General features: G+C 44.2%; 1 protein-coding gene across 1 annotated transcript; it reads left to right on the forward strand.

Annotated features, from left to right (window-relative positions):
* The first annotated feature begins 1,330 nt into the window (after positions 1-1,330).
* On the forward strand, positions 1,331-4,787 carry tlnrd1 (talin rod domain containing 1). Its single transcript, XM_071537962.1, has one exon. It carries the CDS (start codon positions 3,103-3,105, stop codon positions 4,165-4,167), a length of 1,065 nt encoding a protein of 354 aa, XP_071394063.1. The 5' UTR covers positions 1,331-3,102; the 3' UTR covers positions 4,168-4,787.
* Positions 4,788-17,219: the final 12,432 nt, after the last annotated feature.

The following is a 17,219-nucleotide window of genomic DNA, read 5'->3' on the forward strand; positions in this document are numbered from 1 at the left end:
ATAAGTTGATCTGCTCTATATGTAAAGTATGAAAATCTCTAAAATACATAATTGGAAAAAAAACATAATCCTAAGAATTTGTGTTGCTTTCTATGAGGAGCCGATTGCTCCCCTTGCAAGTCCCCAACCTGCCTAAACTTCCAGTGGCAGCACTGGCGTTCACACGTTATCATTCAACCTCACAGTGGTCCACTATATTAAGTAAAGTCCCTCCCACACTACAATTGGATTGGCTCCCTCCCATTGTTGACTCGTCCCATCTGCCTTCTGTGATTGGGCAATGTTCACATCTGCCGTTTGTGATTGGACGACGACCGGGACGCCATCGTTCTCAACGTTTAGAGTAGTCAGGTTTCACCACCGCCCATAGAAAAGTGTTTGGTTCTGGGACAATGTGGGAGGAAATTGTACGTGGTGGTAGGGCAGGGTTTCTTTTTCATACAGGGTCCCTGTGTTATCTTTCACTTAGGCTACAGCTGTATGTGATTGACTGGTCCTCCTGTTATTCCTGCCATCTAGCGAGCAGTAATAGAGCAATAGAGTAATAGAGCAAAGCAGTAATAAGATAACTTTATTGAAATAAATGCTGCCTGCTGGATCACATGTATGCGGATTACGATTAAGAAAAGTCATGTTCTGACTGTGACTTAGCCTATGTTAGCCCATCGGCAAGGCAACATTTAACTGCCAGAGTTGACATGACCTTCTGTGTGGAAGGATGTGACACCGACCACAAAGAAACAGAGTTTAGTTTTGTTTTATCAACCCATTCCTTCCAGTCGCTTCCCCCAGTACCAACCAGCCCAGGGGTGACGTGAAACAAAGAATTATTATGGCTGTAGGCGCCGCTTATGTATTGTATGATCCAACAGCGGAAAGTGCTTTTCATTTAACTTTGACTTTTTACAAATGCGGAGCAGGTGTATCTGTTTGTATATTTACCCCAAGCTGTCATTTGGAGGCGGAAACACGGAGAGTCAATAGGGAAAACTGCAATGTAGGTCAATTTTGGGAAGCTACGTTTTTGGGTGTAACTTTGCCCTTAGCTACACCGGTAGTTGAAATGCACCCAGGACGTCGGGGCCAGGATGTCAAGTTAGCCAGTGTAAACATTACAACGTCCGGTCTGAACTCAAAATAAAACCCTTACTGACAAACACGTGAATATAAGGAAATACCATACACCATATCATAACGACTTCTTTTCAACGTCCATTTTAAAGCAAAGCAATGACGCCACCTAAGTCTTTGGTACAATTAGTGTTGTTGTCTTTTTTCATAAGTCAAATATTTTATGCTTTTATTTTGAAGACAAACCCACTTAGCTTCCGGTGGTACTCTGGTTCGCTAAGTGGTTGGCTTGACGCAGATGTCTCATCATGGCAGAGGATCAGTCAGCCCTGAAACTATGGGCTAAAGCTCACAAAATCAGTCCTAAAACTCCTTGGGGCGGTTTAGCGACCGAATAACCGGAATATTTCCTAGCGACATCGATAATGTGAGACTACAACCTGTTGACAGACACCGTAGAAACTTAAATTAAACGAAAGGCTTCCCTTGTGTTGGTCCGTTGCTACAACTTCGCTACAGTCAAGCCGTTCAGCCGCGACCACACCCTCCCCGCTTCCTCATACTGTAGCGGGAGCGCGCAGCACGACTTTCAACCTTTGGGAATAACGGCCACTTCTTCAAGCTAAGTTTGGGGTTTTGTGGCCGTAAGAAGCGCTTAAATAAGCGAGTTGTGAGTTCGGGGACCCCCAACCGGTATGGATATCAAAACCCAGTCCCTACTGAGGATATGCGGGGCTACACACACTCAGGTCCCGAGTTAAGCCGCGGAGGAGGAGGTGGAGGACGGACTGACGGACGATGCATATGGAGTCGAAGCGACCCGACCAACTACTAGCTTCAAACACGGGACTGCGCTTGAAAAAGAAGAGGTTGAAAGTGGATGGAGGGTTAGCGTTGTTGGACAGTCACCCTTTCGGTGGATTTTACTTGGGAGGACTCATGAAATGATGGTGCTGGAGAGAAACACAACTCCTCCAGTGGTCCAGAAGAGCTGCCCGGGTGGTGCCCCGTTTGTAACCAGCATGAGTCCGTCTCTCCGTGCAGTCAGGCCGGTCAAACTCAGTGGGAACAACTCGGACAAGTCCTCGGTGATGTTACAGCCTACTTGCCCCTATGCAAGTAGACACAAAACGATATCCTCTTGATTATAGTCAAAAAGACCCTAAGAAGGCATCTACTAAATGTTGAGGTGATATATTCTTGATTATAGTCAAAAAAGACCCTCAAAAAGGCATCTACTAAAATAATATTGAGGCAGTTCAGCTATTGTAAGGTGATTCCAATTGGGAATGTGTTCTTATTTCAAAAGATAAGGAGCTTTTGATGATTTTTTTTGTTTGTTTTTGTTTTCATTTTCAGTCTGCACTTTGCCTTTTAGAGGGCACCTTGGTGGCACTGCAGTTTGTGTGTGATTTTATGTGATCAATAATTCAACAACCTGTGAATTGTTCTGTTTCACAAACACCTGGGACTACAGTAGATAGAGTTTCGGATGATGTTTTTCAGGGCATTTAAATTAATCTGTAAACATAAAGCAAATAGCTTATTACACTGATTACTTAGAAATTGAAGGGATTTTAATTGATTGTGTTTTCATTGTAAAAATTACTAGTAACTAAAGAGCAAATAACTTGGGAATATGCCAGAGCTGTAGGTCATTCATCATGTCTTTAAACAACCAAGTTTCAGAATTCAGAAATGTATTGATTAGCAATGCGGATATTTCTCTGACACAATTTAATGCAGTAATTTGGTTTCGCTCTTACTAGATGTTTACATTGAGAATACATGTCCTGTGTGTCAACTTATAATGTAGAGTGGATTACCTATACTCTGAAGGAATTCAAGGAAGACTGTTTGGCCAGTTGATATTTAAAAGATTTTGTTAAAAAAAAAAAAAAAAAAAGGTGCGGTGTTGTATTTGCATATTTTAGAAAATGTCTTAAACAGTACAATGCAGTGTGCAGCAGCAGAAAACTAGATATAATCGGACCCCTCCAGAAGAGCAGTTTGACCCTCCCCCCCCTTATTATGGCTAGTGGTGGCTCTGGCAAGTCAGCTAGCGAGGGATCAACCAGCACACCAAGTGGCAGCTTGCAGCAGAGGAAAAGGCTCTCCTCAGTCTGTGACACATGTAAGGGCAAGATGCAGCTGGTGGCCGACCTCCTCCTGTTGTCCAGCGAGACTAGGCCGGTCATGACCGCCGAAGGGGTGGCGGTGGCCGACACCTTCGATCAGTGTCGCGACACGGTCATCGCCAGGACTAAAGAGCTCTCCATCCTCACCCACGACATCCAGAGCCAGCTCAACATGGGCCGCTTCACAGAGGTGGGCGACCGCCTGCTGGAGATGGGGGACTTGGTGGTGTCCTTGACCGAGTGTTCGGCCCACGCCGCCTACCTGGCGGCCGTAGAGACCCCCGGTGCTCAGCCCTGCCTGCCGGGGCTGGTGGACCGCTACAAGGTGACCCGCTGCCGGCACGAGGTGGAGCAGAGCTGCGGCGTCCTGCGAGTCACGGCCCTGCCGGACCTCACCCCCCAGCTCCTCCTGGAGCTCTCCCAGAACATCTCCACCAACCTCAAGACTCTTACGGACGCCTCGTCGCTGGCCAGCGAGAGGTCCAGGGACCGCTTCGCTAAAGAGCAGTTCAAACTGAGCGTCAAGAGCATGAGCACGAGCGGCACCGCGTTCCTGGCCTGCGTCAAAGAGGTGAAGACCCAGCCCAGCGAGCTGACCAGGAATCGCTGCGTCCTGTTCAGCGCCGCTCTGGTCCAGGCCGTCAACGCCCTGGTAGGGTTCGCCACGGAGCCTCAGTTCCTGGGAAGAGCCGCGAGTATCTCCGCTGAGGGAAAGGGGGTACAGACTGCAGTTTTAGGGGGGGCCATGAGCGTGGTTTCGGCTTGTGTGCTCCTCACTCAGGGCCTCAGGGACGTTGCCCAGCATCCCGAGAGCAGTTCCAAGATGGCGGACTACCGGGAGCGTCTACGTAACTCGGCTTGTGCCGTATCGGACGGCTGCACTCTGCTCACTCAGGCGCTCAGAGAACGGTCCTCTCCAAGGACTCTGCCGCCAGTCAACTCCCATTCTGTGAATTAGTTTAGGAAGAGGTTATGTCAGCCCATTTGACGTGAATGATCAACAGTCCCCTCTCTCCTTATTTTGGCATACCAAAGAGACTCACTTGGGTTAGCCCTGTTCTTCAGGTTTAGAGAAAACAGAGTAACATCAAAAAGAAGGCTGTCTATAGGTCTGTTCATATGGATGAAGTGTCTTGTGTTACGGAGCACAACAACAACCGCTACAGGGTTTTGTGTCGCGCTGGATGTGACGAAAACCTTCCTAGAAACTGACCACTTCACCTCGGCAGCCCGATCCACGCTCAACTGACAGCCCTTTCTTTGCCAATAGACAGCAGTCTTCAAACCTGAAAAGTTTACCTCAGTTTTCAGCTACGGTGAAAACAACAGCCTTGATGATGGATGTAGCCTTGCTGTGTGAACCTATGGCTGGGTGACCTGTTCAAGTACATGTGCTTTGTGAGATTGGGAAGAGTGTCTCAATGCTTGTTTTTCAACATGTGTGAATTCTTAATGGGTAAAAGCTGCTGTGAGTGTGTGCCATAGGTTTTACACTATTTACCAGACTTACCATAGTATTTTAATGTGTTTTGATCATGCATGTAACGGAGTATTTATTTCAACTATTAAAAATGTTCTTTCCGATATGCCGCTGTTGGGCTAATGTCTTGTGTTACACAAAGCCAGATTGATTGGTGTTTGATACAAGACTGAAAGCTCTGTTTCGCTCTCCTGCCAAATCCCTCTTAATTTATTAAATTAGTGTATGGATGTGATGACTGAATGTGGGTAGGCCTAGATAAGAACATGCTAGATTAGGGTTGATAACAAGTATATTTCCAATTTAGTTGTTTTGTTAATTTGTTAATACAAGTATTAATAGTCACTCCTCTTTCGCACTTCAAAATGATGAATGAGATGCTTTGGTGACAGTGGAGAAACAAAAACATCCGAGAAATAATCTAAATGACAAGATTGTATCATTTATTTTAAAGTGTCAACAGATTTGCATGTCATAGGTGATTTTGGTTTGTGGCAGCATGATGTAGATGCCTGCAGGCTCACAACTGATGACAAGAAACATTAGCCTATGTCTTGGAAGTGACTGTGTTTACATGGTGGACAGCAATAATCCAACTATTGGCCTTATTCTAATCAATGCAAGTTGTTTCCATATGTCGCTTATAGAACTATTCCAGTCATATTCCTGTTTACATGCTACAGAGCAAAGTCTGATTAATAGGGCAAAGGAGAACACAAACAGTTTAAACCTTTATTGAAGGTGCAAATAGACAAACGTTTCAATTCCTACAGCATGGTGACGGTTTCAGCCTCACCCCAGAAATGCTGGGACTTCTTTTTTCTGATATTAGTCAACTTTTTATTCTGTAAAGTTTGCAATTAGGCTTACTCTGACCTTATTCAGGTTCAGGTAAACAGAAAATGCTGTTTACGTGGCAATTTCTTATTCAGACTATTGTCTTAATCAGGATAATATCGAATCATTGCTGTCCATGTCAACGTAGTCAGTGTGTGGTTCACTGTCACTGGTTAATGTGTCGGCCACTGCTTGGGTCCGGCCTCTTCACTCTCCTATAGCCAGTTAAATTATTTAAGTTGGCCATTACTTCTACTGTGTAATTATGAGAGACAGCCCTTCAACCAGATGACCTGGGTTCAGGCCCCTGTGGTGGCAAACATCCCTGCTGAAGTTAAGTGTCCTTGAGCAAGACACTGAATCCCTACCAGCTCCAGACCCTGACCTTTGACCTCTCTGAAAGTGTAGCAAGAGAAAAGAGGATTTCTCTACAGGGATCAGTGAAGTATCACATGAGCCTCTGGACACTAATGGTGGAAATACTGACTGCAGGCAGTGTATGTTAGTCCTCAGGTCATCATCACCAGGTTGTGTCATCGTCCATGTTACTGGGTCAGCTCTCTTTGAAGATGTCGATCTAAAGTTGAAGCAGGCTAGACCTTGCTTCACATGTTCCACTTGTTATCGCAGTGCCGTGATAAACTCTTGGCCAGTCCTTGGGTGTGACTGAAATTGCAGAGCTCTATCTTGCCCTCACATCCCACCACATGCAGCAGCATCCCTTCCCCCTTTCCCAGTGCATCCCAGTCCACACTCCCGCCTCTGGAGCAAAGCCACCGTAAGCCTCGGGTCTTGACAATCTCACAGCGCTGAAATCCTCCTTTAATGAAATGTATTATATAGGGATGTCCTGCATGCTGCATTTGAAGTTTGAATCCCCGTCTAACACAGTGCAGGTAGCCCTGTTATGACGGTGAAGTGTTTGCCAAGTTTGGCATCCTGGGTGTGTTGAGGAGATGAGAGAAAGCTATTTTGCAGGCTGATAAACTAGCTCAGTGGTTCTCAAACTTTTTCACGTCAAGGACCCCTACACTGACACAAATTAGACCACGGACCCCCATTTGATAAGATTTTGTCCCAGGGTCCCCCATCTGATAAGATTTTTGCTTTCAGATGTTTTATTACAGAAAGTGTATGAAACCCATGACCAAAATAGTCATACATTCTGTCATTGTGTTACGTATGGATGGAATTATAGTGAAAATAAATGATTCCCCTTTTTGCTGGGGACCCCCTGGAACCCCCTCAAGGACCCCTGGGGGTCCCCGGACCCCACTTTGAGAACCACTGAACTAACTAAACAAACGCCATGACTTTCAGTTTGTCAGTTCAAACATTAAATCAAACAGCAAGTTACCTATACTTTAGTGTTAAACAGTCAGTTAAAACTGGAATATTCAGTTTTTTATCCCTGCAGGCCACATGACACCGAGCTGTAAGCCTCCACTACTTGTCAGAGCAGTGTTCCTTGACCCAGCATTCTTCAGCCTTCCTGCCAGCGCTCGGTGAAGCCAAAACTGTTGGCCCACAACAGGAAACCTATAGCCTCCGCTATCAGGAGTGGCTTCCTTCTCCAGTACAAAATGCCGGAGTCATAATTTCGAGCAAGGTTTCGCCCATTTCCTGCTGCAGGAGGGAAACATTTGCCTATCCCGGTCCCCAGGAGAGCTCCCATCCCTGCGGTGGTGACGGCACGGCCCTCTGAGGAGAAGAAGCCTGCCATTGGCTGAGAGGAGGCAAGGCCCTTTATCCTGATTCACACACACACACACACACACACACACACACACACACACTCCTATATCTCAGTTTCTGAGCAGGACCAGCTTTTTAAAGCAAAAATCCGCCCTCAGATCCTCCTACACTGTTAGATATGAATCTGTGATAGTCAATGCATTCCAGGAGTTATTTTGTGATGAAGTGATGCAATTTACTTTTTTGTTTCCCTCAACCTGCCTCATCTACTTCTACTTCACTTAGTGATTTCCTCCCAGAATGCCTTGCGACAGCCCCCAGAGAAGAGGCGTGAACTTGCTGCATTCAATCAAAGGTGGCTTCAGAGTGTGAGTTTGTGAAGGAGACTCTGTATGCGGAGTTACACAAATATAATATCACCATGCTGTCTGCCAGGCCGACCAGCTCAACAGGTGTGTTGTAGGAACCAGAGGAGAGCTAACTGATGCCATATGCATTATTGATAGATTTGGCCGATCAAATTACAGTATTGCTATGGCTCTGACACAGATAACATTACCAAAACTACCGAGGTAACGGAGAGTGAGCAGATCAGCTTCCACATATCATCACTATCACCGCAGCATAGTCAGAACTTTGGAGATTACACAGCCATATATCCTGAATTTTTAGACCAGCACTCTTATTCTGAGAGGCTTTAGCAATACAGGACCTGACCTCTGACCCTAGCATGTGTATTATGTATTCAAACCTGCAGTATCTGAGAGTACTGATACAGTATCACAAGGTTGGGTGACACAACGACTTTAATTTCACTATGACTGGAGAGGCAAAGGTGATGGTTGGTTAAAACTCCTGGATGAGGAAGTTCTGTGAATAAATCCCCGATTTCCAAATGAGGAAGAACTGACACTTTTTAGTCAGGGGGAAATTAAGGGACTTTTTTTCTTCTTTTTTTTTAGCTCTGGACGCACCGACAGCAAAGGTTGATGGCTGGGCCAGCTGATTATATTGTGGCAGCGAGTCTCATTGTGGGAGAGAAAGCGAGGAAACCTAATACCACACACACACAAACACACAAACACACACAAACTAGGTTGGAACACATCCTCATATGCTCCCAGATCTGACTTTCTTGGTCACTCTCAGCCTATTCAGAACCTTTCTTATAAATCATTTATGAAGGAGGAAATGTTGATATTCATATAACATTATAGATGCTTATAAAATGGACAGTTCAGGATCCTCAATTCTGATTGGATGAGTCACACGCAAAGCCGTTGTAAAACACCCAATAAACACACAGCTGTGAGTGCATTACAGCTAATGTAAATATGAGTGATATAATATTATGATGTATCAACCCACACCTGTGGCTGAATGACAGTTCATTTTTGCACACCTTTGATAGCATAACAGTTCATTTAAATATGAATGATATCATCTTCTAATATGCAAACCCTCACTTGTGACCGCATACTGCATAACTGCTCATTTAAATATGAACGCTATGATATTATCATATGTAAACACTCACCTTTGATGACATAACTTAATTTAAAGTCATATCAGTCGCTCAGCAACAACCTCCTTTAGCCACTGTTGAAGAACTATATTGCTTGCCAGAAGAATAACATTTAATCATTAAAATTGAATTATTATTAAAAAAATAATATTTCTTTCTTTTTTGATACAATGAGCCACTCAGCACTGTGCTTTACAATGATTTTAGAGCAGCTAAGAGGATTTTAGCTGTTTTACAGTGAATGAACAAAATATTAGACATCTTCTTATATTGAGTTGCAGCCCATCTCAATTGTCTTAAAAATCCTTCTTTTTATTATCTCCATCTCCTCCTTTGTGATATGGTGTAGATTTAATAAGGGAAACCAATAAGGAATCGTGGCTTCACCTCATCAGTGGACTTCATGAAAAGAGAGAGAGAGAGAGAGTGTCCCTGATATGTCTAAATGCCTAATCACTGTAAAGCGCTGTGTCGAGTGACTGGAACACTGTCCTCTGCTCTGAGTTAGTTAAGACGGGACATTCAGCCTCCACACATCAGCAGCAGACATGAGCCCGGAGGACGGGGGACACGGCGGCTGACGGGAGGCGATCCCGCGCTGCTGTTATTGCAGGTGACGAAGCCGATCTGTTGTTCTCCCTGGCCTTGACATCTGCTGTGTTCTCCTGAAAACACCCTCCGTTCCAGTCCAGCCGCAGAATGTGGAAACTTGGCCGTCGCTCAAGTCCATTTTTAATTCCAGGCCCGCCCCTCCTTGGCTCACGCCGAGGGTGAGAGTCTGCGGTACAAGTCTGACCTTTGACCTCGGCCCCCCGTGTTGGGACCCGCTCGCTTCTCCGGACGGCCCACACACACACACACACACACACACACACCTTCCAGCCGCAGTGGCTTCACTCGTCCCAGGATCTTTTTTTGGACTTGGAGCACTTGGAGAGCTGCCTCCTGCTGAACGTACAGTGTACACATTCTTAATACAGCCCCGCTCCCCCTCCCATAACACACACACACACACACACACACACACACACACACACACACACACACACACACGCACACACACACGCACACACTCCAGGATCTTTCCCACCCTTCCCATGTCCATGTCCTGTCCCTGACCAAGGCTGCCCCACCCTGCCTGCTATTGTCCCCCCACCACCCACCCACACATCCCCTTACGCACACACACACGCACACACACACACACACACACACACGCACACACACACACATTATGCAGGGCAGGGCCTCATCCCACCTCTGCAGTCATTGTTTTAACATTATCGAAGTCCCAGAACCACCTGCTGGTTTGACAATACAGAGGATAAACCTCATCGCTCACTACTGTAGGAAAGTGTGTGTGTGTGTGTGTGTGTGTGTGTGTGTGTGGTAGAGAGAGACAAATGTGTGTGATTTCCCACTGATGTGAGCACCACTCATATATCCTGTTTCTACCAGAAGGGTTATTTTTTTCATCCTGACTTCCTCTTGTCTCCGGGCCAATCCTCTAGGTGAAGGGTGGGTGATATTACAGCCATTAGAGCGTGGAAACTAGATAGCGGCGGCTCTTATTGCAGCTCTTACGGCTCATTGAAGGCCCGCGGCTCTTATTGCTTTTACTGGATGCTCTTATAAGACCGTTAAAGCGGCACGGGTCAGGGGAAAAGGCTCGACTGCGCTCTAGTTAGCCGTGATGTGTTTCGGTGTGCGTGTCATCGCTATGGCAGCGGTGTTGAGTGTTCATGTACTAGGGTAATGTAATTACTTTCCCCCAGTGATTCACCAGTGGTGTAACAAATTTCAATTTCTATGTAATATTACGTTTTGTTATCACTCCTTCTAAATGTCAGCTTGAAGTTGAATTATCCCAAAACTGTGTTCCACCCCTGACTTGTTTTGGTCATGATTACATTTTAGTCACTGCAGCAGGAGGGCGGGGGGGGGGGGGGGGGGGGGGTGATAGGGAAGTTTATCCATTAAAAGAACATCAACACTGTTTGGTCTGCTGATCATTCACAGGAGAGGAAACTAACTTCTCCTGATTTGTGAAGGGAAGACAGGATGCAAGCGCCCATTTTGTTTTGGGTAAAAAAAAATCCCAAACACTTTTTGTCAGACTTTGTCCAGCATACTGATGGAGCCAGCACACTCTCCTATCAATTAAAGGCACAGTGCCACTAACAAGAAAGGTCTCTGCATACTTACGTTCCCATGGTGAATATGTATTCCTTAAAGCCCCAGTCTGTAGGCTTCATCCTGTATTATTTTGATTTATCTTACATTTGATTGGATGGAACACATTGTTTCACTCTCAAAGCAATTGATTAACCTTTTGATTGACAGGGAGGGACAATAACAGCTGAATGTGTGTTTCACATGTACTTTGAATCTGTAAGCGGTGTGTCTATTTTGAGAGAGTTAATTGCAAAAGGTTTGGATTGGAGCTTTAACACTGCAGTGTCATGTCTGATGAATAGAATCATGGGTGGAAACATGGAGGAATTATAGTATCATGATGAAGACTGTAGAAAATGTAGGTTCGATTTTTCATATTTCTACTTTTCTACACACTGACAGTATATTGTTCTCTACACTTTCAAAATTCCTATAATTCCTATCATCATAAATAAGCTATTTTTTGGGTGGGGGAGGAGGGGATTAATAGAATATGAAAGATATATGTCTCCTATACAAAGTTATTATCGTGTTTGCAATTATTGCCTTTTTATTTTGAAATAATGAATATTTTTTTCTGCTTCTAGGCTTCTTTCTATATGCTATCAAGCAAACGATGTAACCTGAAAAGGGAAAACAAATATTATTCGGTGTCAAAGTTCACCATTCTGTTGCAATCCATAAACACTAAGAAACACTGTAGTAGAGCATCCAACCACAAAGTCATATTACTGTCAAAACATTGTTGCTGTGATGTCTGTGTTTTATATTTTTAAACTCAGTTTGAAAGTTGAGATAAGTTTAGGGAGTTGCCATGAACCCTGGGCGCATCAAATCCATTAAAAACCACTGACATAGTTATTCGTTTCACTTTCATTTCATTTCACTGTAGTCTGGTGATCACAGCCAGAAATCCCATTCCAGCTGCTGCTTTTGATTTGTAAATTTAAAAAAAAAACTGGACTGTGTGTGGCAAAGCATCATTTCTGATATGAATTTTCAGCATCTTAATCATTCATTGACTACAAACATTCAAAACATTTGATTCAATAAAAGATTCAATGAAAAGGGCCTGTGGGGTGTGTGTGTGTGTGTGTGTGTGTGTGTGTGTGTGTGCAGGCTAATGTGAACCAGCAGTAACCCTCTCTTCTGGGAACATTCACAGGGTGTGATGTCATGCTTCCCTGCTGCTCCTCAGCCCATTTTTTTCTCCTCCATGTTACCCACATACTGTCCAATAAGCCTTAGATATTCACTGGACACTGTCCTGTTTCACGTCTGTTTTACCTATTGTATCATGTTAACTCAATATAGATTTTGCTGGGACACTTTTGATGGGAAACAGTGGTTTCCATGCATTAAATAAATACTGTAACGACTGAGAGAAAACACTAGATTCACATTGGTATTTACACAAGTGTTATGGAGGCTCCTGCTGTATAGGAGTATCCACAATAAAACAGAAATCTGTAACTTTATCTTTGTGGATTCAAACACTATGTAGCCTACATTGTGTTGCTTTGGGCAGATTGGAGTTTTAGTTCTACAAGTGTTTCTCAGAGGCAGCTGCTCTGGAAGCAGAAATAATCTTGTTTGTTGAGTTAAACCTCAGTGGGCGGAGCGTAAAGAAACAAGTTAACAAACTAGTAAACTTGAATGGCAAGGAAGGCACTCTGGTCTGCGGTCTCGCTACTAACAGAAAAATGAGGCTCCTGAAAAAATACCAGGTTAGCTAGTTAGCCTAGCTGACCTTCCAAATTTAAATTAGCCATACTAGCCTATTTAGCTAGGTAAGATAGTTGTCTAGCCTGCTGACATCATGAATGCCATGGTCATGAATAAATACAAGTTGAGTTCCTTCTTTACCTTTCAAGTTTTTCAGTTAGCTAACTTAGCTAAAAGCTAACTGCTCAGAAAAAAAACGGTCTCTTTGGCTCCGCCCATTGAGGTCAACCAATCAGATTATTTCTGCCACTGGGAAAGATTTGTATCAAAAACTCTGGTATCAAATAGTCTGGAAGGTAGAACATAAAAGACCCAGCATGAAAGAAAGAAAGAAAAACTGCATTTCTGAGCCCTGGGCCAAGAACACAGGCTACAAGGCATATGCTGCTCTGCTCTGCTGTGCTATCTCAGATCAGAGAGAGTGAGAGGAGTGTATTATTCTTTAAATATAAACCCAGCTCAGCCCAGCTCAGCCCAGCGCTCCAGCGTCTGTGGGTCCGCCCAGAGATGGAAGTGAGATCCACTCAGGTCAGGGCCACAGAGAACAGAGAGAGGGTTTCCTGCTCTCAGGCTGTTTACTGAGGATGTTTTTTACCCTCTTTTCCCTCTGAGGTGTGGTCCGTTTCCTCCACACAGCACAGCACAGCACAGTACAGCACAGTACAGAAGCAGAGCCTGTCCACTGTGTGCTATTAGATCACTGTGCTTGAGTTCATTCCCCACATGAGACATCCACCATAGAAAAACAAGAGACACCTACTCTTACAAAATGATTGATAGTACAAAATGTGGTATATTTTAAAGGATACTACTAGGTAGCTAAAGCCCTTGCTTGCCAAAATAACACTTCTACAGAGTACTCTACTTCTACTAGAACTCTTCATTTAAAGTTAATGACAGTGCATTAGCTTTTTCAAAGCATCAAAAGAGAGGAAATGAAAGTGCCACCTCTCAAAGAGAATACAAAATATACTCTTAAGGGTGCCATCTATCCATGGCAAACAGATTGAAATAGTTCATGACACCATGGATTAAAGGAATACACAGAATTTTGATCAAGTTAGAGTGGTGCAACAGGAAAGGTGGTATCAGTTTTATTTCAGTGTATCCAGAACTTATTGAGTCTGCCACAGTGCAGCTCAGGCACTGCATATGATTAGTGGATGGTATGATCTGGCTTTGCATAGCCTCAGAGGCACCATTGAATACTGAATCCTGAGCACACAGAGGTGGGACTACCTCAGATGGTGCGTCCTAGGTGCCACTTTCAGATTGAAACACCAAAATAAGAGTTTCTAATGGGGCAACAGGAGCTATAAGCTAAAAGGGGCTTATAATCAGTCTGAAGGGCATTTATATGCAGTATTTCCATGATATGTAGGCTATTCAGCCCTGGCACACATGCCTTACCTCTCTTCAAGAGCTTACAATGGGCAACAGTGAACATCACATGAATGTTTTCATCCTCTATAAACTCATAAGACTCTTGCCTCCTTCTCTTATCCAGTGTCTACAGATAAAATGCCGAGCTCCTTTGGAAGAAAGAACTGTCAAACTGCACTGAGAAGCAACTATTAGGACATGGAAACACAGTTTAAACTTTGGCATCAGACATCTATTTCACTCATCAACTGTGTGATTACTTTGGGTCTGAATATCAGCCATATTTTTAACATAGCATGCCAAACTGTCAGTAAAGTGATAATCAAAATGCCTCTTCACTTTCAGCAGCATAGAGCAGTTTCACCTGGAGTTATTCTGGGAAAAGAGTTGAGCAACTAACCCAGCGCTACATATTTTGTATAAACCAAGTGACTTCTGCTTGCTTATCTTTTTTCTTAGTTGCTGGAAAATGGAAATGGAAATTATCTTGCTAAACAAACAAACTATTTTGGTAGGGTTTGATATTTCAAACTTTCATATTGCTTTTCATTTTTAGATTAGTTAGTAGATTAGTTACATATGAATCTCAGTGAGAGGTCAGAAATGCAAGTTTACTGTATCTTTTCTTTCCCTTGAAAGGGTATGTACAGGTTCACGTACAAAACTCACCAGAAATAAGTTTTTTAAAAGCTGATTTTTAAGAGATTCTTGGAGAAATGCCCTTGTAAATATATTTTTTTTTATGGTATTTCTTGTTTATTAGACAGTCTACAATGAAAACAGACGAAAAGATGGGATGGGGGGTGACAAGTGACATATCTTATTTATCCGTTGTGGATTATCTCATACTAAGCTTAGGGTTTGGACAAATCCTGTTATTGCTTCTGTATAAAATGTGAAACATACTCGCACACTTGCACATTTGTCCCATCCTGTAATTATCACACCCTCACAAAATATGACTCCTCCTCCCTAGTGACCAAACCTTGAGCTGCAGCCGACCTCTAGGAGAAGTCCAGGCTGCAGTCTGACTCCCTCTGCAATGAGACAAGGAAGCCACTAGAGGGCAGCACAACACCACACATGGCACATTCCTTACAGAGACGACATTGGATTTATCCAGAGAGATGCAAAAACATTTTGTATGGAGTGTGTTTGAGGTGGAAGCCTAGAAGCTAGGCTTGTGACAGGAAGGTCGTCGGTTCAAATCCCTGGAACGGCTGGTAACATGTAGGTGAGGAAAGTGAATGAGTGGTGTATGTGATATGACTTGAATACTTTGATAGTCTTATTGTCTTGTTGGGTCCATAAAGGAAGTTAGTATTTCCCATTGTGAGTGTGAGTGTGTGTGTGTGTGTGTGTGTGTGTGTGTGTGTGTGTGTGTGTGTGTGAGTGAGGGAGGGGGGAGTCTGACAGCAAGGTGGAGGTAGAAAGAGTCTGTGAAAGAGAGTGAATGGCAGATAAAAAAGTCTAAAACAGAAACAATTCATCAGGTAATTTAGGTAAGATCATTGTGGACGACAGGAGATTCAGATCCAGCTTAGAGAAGCTCTTCACCCAGGAAAAGGAGGGTTCTTTAAGGGTTCTTTGGTTAGTGGTTCTACCGTAATGACTCCAATAATTTGATTTGTTAAAAAAAAACTAGGTACATTGGAATAAATAACCCACTGCAATTCTTTAAAAAGTTCCTTTAATACTGCTGGTTTGGAACATTTTGTATGTTGTTAAAGAATTCTTTACAGCATCACAAAGGGTCTAGGTAGAACCATTTTGAGCATGGTACTATGGGGAACCACTTTCTTGCAGCTAGAACAATTTTGTAGCTGTATAATGCAAGACAATGGTTCTTTAGTCTTGTAATATAGCGCCATAAAGGATTCTGACAATTTTCCAGAACTATTTAGCAGCAGTTCTCAAAGTTGGGTCCTTGAGGGGTTCTGTTGGTCCTTTAGAGGGTTCCATAGGTCTTGAATGTTCCATAGGTCATTGAGGAGGTTCCATAGGTCCTTGAGGAGGTTCCATAGGTCCTTGAGGGGGGTTCCATAGGTCCTTGAGGAGTTCCAAGGGTCATTCAGGAGGTTCCATAGGTCCTTGAGGGGGTTTCCATAGATCCTTGAGGGGGTTCCAAGGGTCATTGAGGAGGTTCCATAGGTCCTTGAGGGGGTTCTGAGGGTCACTGAAGAGGTTCCATAGGTCACTGAGGAGGTTACATAGGTCCTTGCGGGGATTCCAAGGATTCTTTAGAGGGTTCCAGGGGTCCTTAAGGAGGTTCCATAGGTCCTTGAGGGTGTCCATATGTCATTGAGTAGGTTCCATAGGTCTTGAACGTTCCATAGGTCAATGAGGAGGTTCCATAGGTCCTTGAGGGGGTTCCAAGGGTCATTGAGAAGGTTCCATAGGTCCTTGAGGAGTTCCAAGGGTCATTGAGGAGGTTCCATAGGTCCTTGAGTGGGTTCCATAGATCCTTGAGGGGGTGCCAAGGGTCATTGAGGAGGTTTCATAGGTCCTTGAGGGGGTTCCGAGGGTCAATGAAGAGGTTCCATAGGTCACTGAGGAGGTTACATAGGTCCTTGAGGGGATTCCAAGGATTCTTGAGAGGGTTCCAGGGGTCCTTGAGGGGGTTCCAGGGGTCCTTGAGGGGATTCCAGGGGTTGTTGAGGGGGTTCCAGGGGTCCTTGAGGAGGTTCCATTGCTGCTTGAGGAGGTTCCAGGGGGTACCAGCAACATGTGGAATAGTTTAATTAAGGCAATTCTGTAATTCAATCCTAAATCAACAACTAAAATCTTCCCATATGGGTCCCTGGAATTAAATCTCATCAGATGAATGTGGGTGAACTAATCTGGGTCTATTTGGGGGTCCGTGACATGAAATCGTTTGACAACCCCTGCTATATAGAACCCTTTTTGTTCAGAGTGTTGGTTCCCTTCGAGTTAGAAAATAACCCGCATCTCATGTTCCTCCACATCCTAAACCGCATACCAAACCCCACAAAGGCCTCTCCTCCCATCAGAGCCGCTCTAAAACAAACTGTGCTCACCCGGAGTTGTTCTAGGCATCCCCAGCCTTTACCAGAATCACCCTGGGCTGAATGTTTACTGCCCATACACACATTAACATTAATGCGCACACGCTCAAATGAGGAGGGTGTGCGTTCGCGTCAAAACCGGAGTGGGAGTGTAATAGCGCCAC

Source organism: Centroberyx affinis, unplaced genomic scaffold, assembly GCF_046629955.1.
Source record: "Centroberyx affinis isolate AG114_WGS23_722 - 3 ecotype Tasmania unplaced genomic scaffold, CSIRO-AGI_Caff_v1 ptg003166l_1, whole genome shotgun sequence".
NCBI lineage: Eukaryota > Metazoa > Chordata > Actinopteri > Beryciformes > Berycidae > Centroberyx > Centroberyx affinis.

Excerpts from the sequence above, each read along its gene's own strand:
- tlnrd1 (XM_071537962.1), top strand. The coding sequence starts at position 3,103 with ATGGCTAGTGGTGGCTCTGGCAAGTCAGCTAGCGAGGGATCAACCAGC.